Source organism: Sinocyclocheilus rhinocerous, unplaced genomic scaffold (assembly GCF_001515625.1).
Source record: "Sinocyclocheilus rhinocerous isolate Xijiao unplaced genomic scaffold, SAMN03320098_v1.1 scaffold603, whole genome shotgun sequence".
Lineage (NCBI taxonomy): Eukaryota > Metazoa > Chordata > Actinopteri > Cypriniformes > Cyprinidae > Sinocyclocheilus > Sinocyclocheilus rhinocerous.
This window is the reverse complement of record NW_015656630.1, coordinates 90,204-97,975: the sequence shown is the minus strand read 5'-3', so window position 1 is coordinate 97,975 and position 7,772 is coordinate 90,204. Positions and strand designations below refer to the sequence as shown.

The 7,772-nt window shown below is 38.8% G+C and overlaps 1 protein-coding gene across 2 annotated transcripts in view; it reads left to right on the top strand.

Annotated features, from left to right (window-relative positions):
• The first annotated feature begins 374 nt into the window (after positions 1-374).
• Positions 375-7,772, top strand: part of LOC107720605 (EH domain-containing protein 1-like) — a 14,585-nt gene continuing 7,187 nt past the window's right edge. For both annotated transcript variants that reach the window (XM_016528332.1, XM_016528331.1), the window contains exons 1-2: positions 375-1,180; positions 4,356-4,453. In XM_016528332.1, the coding sequence (XP_016383818.1) occupies positions 780-1,180; positions 4,356-4,453 (499 nt within the window). In that variant the 5' untranslated portion in view covers positions 375-779. The remainder of the gene's footprint in view (positions 1,181-4,355; positions 4,454-7,772) is intronic.

The following is a 7,772-nucleotide window of genomic DNA, read 5'->3' as shown; positions in this document are numbered from 1 at the left end:
CTACACACACACACACATACACATACACATACACATACATAGGCCTAACAAAAAGAAAACAATTAGATAGAATAGAAAAAGAATAGAGAAAGCTAGTATTAGTATATAGTAGCCTATGGAATGAGGTTCATTCATTTAGTTGTTTGAATGCCAGAATTTTGTCAATTCAACATTAAAGAATAGTTGCAAGTTATAAAGCAGCACACAGATTAATAAATATAAACATTGTTTCTTTGTTAGAAAAAGAAAACGAAAAAACAAGTTTCGTTATTATGTAAACCTATAGACTTTTGTTGAGTAACGTCAGTTGTGTTTCACAAAACCCCAATTTGGGAGGGGTGACGCCTTTTAATTTGGAAGTTCCCTTGAGTTCCGGTTCATAGTAATGTATTAAAATGTAGTGGGGCGCCAGTTCGCAGTGTCAAGCGCAGAGAGCTGCTCGCCTCGCTGTGGGACTCTAGAGAGCAACTGAGCGCTGCCTCTCCAGCGGGTATAAAAGAAAACAGTCTGCTGCAAGGTCGCGACTGAAGAGTCAACTAACTTCAGTCTGATTTACAGAAACAGGCAAAGTCACAAGAAGTTAAATGAGTGAAAAAGACAACAGTTAGTTGAACAGCTGACGGGACCGACCCACCACGCTGGCAGTCCGCCGCTTGACACCAGACCGTTGATTCCTCCGAACCGCTGGATTAAACTGCCTAGAACCAGAGAAGATCTTTTACACAACCCCGAAAGTGTTGTTTCTTTAAGTAAGAAGTTTATTTTACACATTGTGGAAGATGTTCAGCTGGGCGAACAAGGACGGGAAGAAAAAGGACCCCGAACTGTTTCAGACGGTTTCTGACGGTCTGAAGCGACTCTACCGGACAAAACTCTTTCCCCTGGAAGACACCTACCGTTTCCACGACTTCCACTCTCCGGCTCTGGAAGATGCTGATTTCGATAACAAGCCCATGGTACTTTTAGTGGGCCAGTACTCCACGGGGAAAACCACTTTTATTCGCCATCTGATGGAGCAGGATTTCCCCGGGATGCGCATAGGCCCCGAACCCACCACCGATTCATTCATAGCGGTGATGCACGGCGATCAGGAGGGTCTCATCCCGGGCAATGCTTTAGTGGTTGACCCCAAGAAACCCTTCAGAAAACTCAACGCCTTTGGAAACGCTTTTCTGAACAGGTGAGATCTTCATTCATTTTTAATAAACTTTTTTTTTTCGTTCTTTTTAAAAATAAACAAAAACAGTGTTTACATTAATGATCTGTCTTTGCAGTTTTTATCTTAGGTTTTCTTTGCCGAGGGTTGCAGCTGTTTGGGTGTTGTTTTCCTGATCTGTCAAGAGGTTGTCAAGTTTTGTGTTCATATGAGCTCAGGATTACTTTTATAATGATGGAAACGTCAAAAACTAGTCATTAGGGTGAAGAGGGCGTCCATGTTATACTGAAAATGGAATATCTTGCACTTTTATTTTAGGTCTATTTCTGCATGCACGAGTTGCCAGCTAGTGCTTGTATCGCAAGGGTGGAGCTTTTGGTAGTAGTAAAATTCCTAACAAGTTCACCCCCCTGCAAACATATGTCTGTACGTTTTTGAAGACTATGATTTGTCTTATTATAATCCCCACAAACCTTTGTTAGCATACACTTCTAAATGTAGTTGCTGTCACACCCAGAAATAGCCTTAAGGCATTTGAATCTGAGATTTAAGGTTTGTACTTTTACTGCATACCAGCAAAACATTTTTTTTTATTATTGTATTCCAACTATTGAGGATATTAAAGCCATATTTTGTGTGCACTAAACTTCTTGCTCATTAGTCTTTGGTTCCCCCTTTTGAGAGGAACGTCAGCTGACACTGGTTTTGACAGCTGCTGAGGCCTTTAGGGGTCTTTTTTAACAAGCTCTTGGGAATGGGGCCCTCCATAAGGAATGCCATGAAGAGAGATGAGTTGGCGTTTACAATGGTGCATCAGTTCAGCTCACACTTGTCTTTGCAACATGTTACATATATCCGCTGTAGTGCATTTCGTACTTAGCAGAGGTGGGTGTGTCTTCTCTCAAGCACTAGTACTACACTTTTCCTTTGTGCTGCTTGTAGATATGAAGACTTCCAGAGCTTTACAAAACTCCCCACTTAACTAGAACCTCATGTTGGTCAGTGCATGAACAAGAGGGATCATATGCACAGATCATATTCACACCCCCAACAGGCCTGGGCTGGCAGAATGAAGCGTTTATTCCACAAAAATGGCCTTTTAAAAAATGTTTGGAAATGTTTTTCAGTTTGTGCAATGAGTAGGTTGACTAATCACTCATGAATGGGAGGAGAATAGTTAAAGATTTCATTCCTCCTCCCTCCCTGAACTCACCTTGACGGTGTGTGTCATTTTAAGGTCAAATCAAGGTTTCTTGAGAAGTGCAGTGTATTCTCATTGCAGCCATGAATTGATCCGAGACATTTCTGTAGGTGCTGCTCTAGTCATTAAAAACAGGATTTTAGTGTTTTGGCAGTCCGAGCTTAACGGAGTGACTTTTTTTTTTTATAGGTTAGCAAGAGGTAAAAAAGGACTGACTCCGCTAAGTCACTGGACAGATAATCTGAGGATCTGACTCTGCAATTTCAGAGCGTTCACTCTCAAAAGTGTCCCCTGTTTGCAAATCTCTGACCCCAACTTCCTTTATATTATGCTGTTTATTGCTTATCCAGCATGATTTTTCCCTCCCAGTGTTTTCACTCTGACCTTGTCGGAGAGGTTCAAAGGTAGATTGAAGGTCACTGGCGAGGTATCAGGGGTGTATTTGTGTGTGCGTCTTGTGACCACTGAATTTTAGTAGGCTACATATTAACCCTGTTCCAGTAGTTCAGTAATACATGGATGCCCCTCCTTTGTGCTGTGTTCGCCACTCTCCCTGCTACTCCTGACTGTAACTTGAGTATGCACTTTCTCCAATGCAGCTGCTTTCATCATTTTTCATAGGCTCAGGCCTGTAGTGAACCATATAGCTGATTCTAGATTCTGTAGTGTTTGTCAAACAGTTTTCCCAAGAGCCAAATTCAAATATATGCATGTATCTAAGCCCTATATGGTGTTTTAACCTCTACTAGGCTGAAGATTAATTTACGGTTATTGCTGTGGTTGGTGGTGCTTTCTGGTGTTATGTAACAAACTGTACACCGTTACTGCTGTATCTCGCTAAACAGGTTTCTTCTGATACGTATCTTTGTGTAGCCAATTGGATTTATGTGCTTGTCAGCTTGGTATCTGAATTTTCTGTACACAAAGCGTCAGTAAATATGGCAATAACATGATTTTTTTCCCGAGGTGTTCTTGGGACATAAAGTCCTGGAAGGGTCTGGCATTTCAAATATATCTTTAATAAACTACAGAGGGAAAATGAGGTTGAGAAATTACTCCCACTGAATATAACATCAGCAAAGGGAAAAATTGTTTATTTTCAAATTTGTTGTTGCCTTGGGGACCTGTCGTGTTCTACAGCACAGGCTAATTAGTGCTGATATGTAGTCCATCTTTACTTCTTTATTAGAAGTGTATGGGCAGAGTTTTATACTTGCTAAATAAAAGTATTAATTTCTTTAAAAAAAAATCAGGTAGTGTATAAATTAGCATTGTGCAGGAAGTGAATTTTAACTTCGGCAGGATGTTTGCAGAACCTCTGAAGCCTGACTTCAAAAGGTGAAGTGGTTGAAAGCAGGCTAGTATTAGTTAAATGTCATCAGTTAACCTCTAAATGTTATTTACTGTTCAGTTCTTGAAAATAAAAGTACATTTGTTCAGTTGGATTTCTGGATGCATGCAAAGAAGCATGTATCTGTTTTGGCCCTGAATACTAGGATTTACACTTCAAAACATTAGCCAAAATTACACAAACTGTCTTTGTCAACTGGCAGCAGGTCTTATAACGAGTGGAATGCAAGGAGAAGGGAAATGTGGGATATGATTGGCAGTAGTGAAGGTAGCAGCATGGAAGGAATAAGTGATGGCTCACTTTCTGGAAAAATTAAAGGGAGGGAGAAAGTAAAATACACAAGGGGGAACACAGTGGTAAGGGGGGCTGAGGATTGTTTTTGCATGACTAAAATGTGCAGGTATTTTAAAGACATGAAAATGATAGCATACGGGTTGGCACATAAATAAGGAACACATACTGTAGAAAGATAAGCTGCAAGCTTTTGGTAATGGAAAAGCTGAGGTAAGAGCTGGAATGATAAGATTTGGCTAGTAAGAAGGGAGTTTCTTCCAATCAATCATGTTCCACTAAAAACATTACTGCAAGATCACTAGGCCTGGTTTCAAATGTTTGTCCATTTTCAATGTGTGATCCTCTTTTCACAGGTTTATATGTGCTCAGATGCCAAATCCAGTGTTGGACAGCATCAGCATCATAGACACTCCTGGAATCCTGTCCGGAGAGAAACAGCGGATCAGCAGAGGTCAGTTTAAAAAAAAAAATATATATATATTTTTTAAATACTTTCTATAATTACCATCTTCACTTCTTTTACCATCCCCTGACTTTCCTTCCCAGAGTTACCACAACTATTAATACAAGCTTCATTTACATAGACAGCTGTGAGTGTGTAGCACTTGTTCTAGGCAAAGGAAAGGAGGTTAATTCAGTTAGCTTTTGCATTATGGGAGTCTTAAGAGGGAAGTATTTGTAGTTCTCCTGTTTACGTTAGAGCAAAACAAACCCATGCTCCTTCCATAGCCATTTTTCCTATAGGAAGGAAGGGAAGTTTAAAACCTAGTTAATCTATAGTAACAGTGTGGACTGTCCATTCCCATCAAACACTATGATTTGGCCAGAAAGATTATCTGAGCCTTTACTGAAAACAAAAGTGATGCAAAAATGTCCAAAATGGTCAGTTAATCCTTTAGGCATTAACTATAGTTATTAAGTATAGTTAATTGAGCACTGCAGGAGATTTTTTTTCAGGATTTTTTTTTTTTTTTTAGCTTCCCTAGAAGCATACTTGACTAGTCTGGACCTGTTACAGGCTCAGAAATTACAATTGAGCATGTTGGTATGTTGTTTATTCAAGAACTCTAAGAGAGCATTGTGTATGGAGGTAACCGGTGTCATGCTGAGGACTTTTCCTGTGCTTGTCTATCTGCCGTGGCGCGTGTGTGCGTGCGGGCCTCTGCTTGCCTTTCCCTGAAGACCATGTAAATGTGATCAGAGGGTGAGTGGCATCTACAGATAACAGTCTGACAAAGAGGGGGGACAGCTCAGGCCAGGAAACAGACAGAACTGAGAGGGTGCGGTAAAGATGACTGTGTGAATGCTTCCATGTTCAAAGATTCAGTTATGTGTTATTGAGTCCGTGTATGTGAGTGAGTAGATGTATGCCGACACACTTTGTTTGTTATCTTTCTTGGAGTGGCTTTCCTGCTGTCTGCACTAGACAATCAAGAGCACACTTGCAAAATGTAATTTGTTCTTTTAGCATCATGTAGCATCGTAATAATGCTTTTTAAAAAATAATATAATATTTTTTTTATTTCATGGTTCTTCTGTTTTTTGCATGTTTTTTTAAAAATGCCACATACCATGGTATTCTTTGAGTATGTTTGTGTACCATATAAATACCATGTACAAGATTCAATACCATGGCATGCATCACTGTAAGATGGTACTGACACATACTTTCTTGTATAAGGGAGTAATCTGGTGAAGGGATACATATAGGAGAATTGCTCTGAACTCCATGAGTGAGTGCAGACACGAGTATATGACGCTAACCAGGTGTTCTAGAGCACTCTTGTATTCCATACTGTACAGCTTTATCTCATATGTCATATATAGCCTCTGATAAGCAACTCTTCCCCCCAGAGCTTGGCAGTGCCTTGGACGGGTGTAAAAACATCATTAGTGCATGGCAAAAGTATTTCTAGGCTGATACATGGCCGTGTGAGATCATAGTATATGAGATGCATCCCATGTGCTGCACACTGAACTTACCCCAGTGATTTTTCATACTCTGTGTGAGAGTCACAATGGCTTCGACTTTAAATGAGCAAGAGAGGTAACGTCAGTGCCAGGGTTACTCTCTTTTTGCTGCCCTTTGCCCTCTTCCTCACTCTGAGGCAGAATGAGAGTCATAAAGATTGATAGTGATGATGGTGATGGTTTAAAGGGGTCATATGATGCTGCTAAAAAGAACATTATTTTGTGTATTTGGTGTAATGAAATGTTTATGCGGTTTAAGGTTAAAAAAACACATTATTTTCCACATACTGTACATTATTGTTTCTCCTCTATGCCACGCCTTTCTGAAACGCGTCGATTTTTACAAAGCTCATCGGTCTGAAAAGCGAGGTGTGCTCTGATTGGCCAGCTATCCAGTGAGTTGTGATTGGCCGAATACCTCAAGCGTGTGACGGAAATGTTACGCCCCGTACCATATTGTGATGCCCTGTCCGGCCGGAGCGATAAGACAAAAACATTAAAACCCGTTATAAACGAGGCATTTGTTGCACCCAGTGGGGACATAATTATGGATTATAATGACTTATACTGTCTTTTTACACGTTGCATCGCGCTGCGTCGCCTTTAGTCTTTGCAATTTTACAGATCTTCTTTATGCACCAAGAGCTTGTAACACTCCAAAGAGAGGAAAAATTGAAATCGCATCATATGACCCCTTTAAGGCGTGGTGGCTGAAGGAATTCAGAGTTGGGACACAGCAAAGGGTCACCTGCTAGTCACCACAACGATTCTATTGTATTAGATGCACATGAAATGTTGAGATTTTTCATCATTGTTATGATATGTGAAATGAAGTCTTGTGCAAAACACTTAATCAAATAAAATCATTGATAATCATTAAACTCTGTCTTTTACCCACTAGGTAGCCTACACTCTGAAACACAAAATATGCTTTTACTTGAAAATTTCCTAAAGTTATGAGTGATTTCAATCTTGCACTTGCATTCTGAAGTGAAAATTTGTATTTTTTTTTTTTAAAGCACCAGAATTGAGATTCAATCAATTTTAGTACAAAAATTTTTTTTCAGAATATTTTTGTCAAAATGTGCTCTACTAAATAGTTAAGAGGCCTGTTAAAAGGTTGAATAATTTATGAAATTACGACTGAACTATAGAAATATTCAAACAAGAACTAGACATGCATAACTTAATGCTTACATGTATCCATTCCATGTGTGTTTCATCATCACAATTAAAAGCATACTTTTCAGTTGTTTGGGTTATTTCCCATTATAACACTAGTTTTGTATTAGATGCACATGAAATGTTGAGATTTTTCATCATTGTTATGATATGTGAAATGAAGTCTTGTGCAAAACACTTAATCAAATAAAATCATTGATAATCATTAAACTCTGTCTTTTACCCACTAGGTAGCCTACACCCTGAAACACAAAATATGCTTTTACTTGAAAATTTCCTAAAGTTATGAGTGATTTCAATCTTGCACATGCATTCTGAAGTGAAAATTAGTATTTTTTTTTTTTAAAGCACCAGAATTGAGATTCAATCAATTTTAGTACAAAAATTTTTTTTCAGAATATTTTTGTCAAAATGTGCTCTACTAAATAGTTAAGAGGCCTGTTAAAAGGTTGAATAATTTATGAAATTACGACTGAACTATAGAAATATTCAAACAAGAACTAGACATGCGTAACTTAATGCTTACATGTATTCATTCCATGTGTGTTTCATCATCACAATTAAAAGCATACTTTTCAGTTGTTTGGGTTATTTCCCATTATAACAATAGTTTTTTT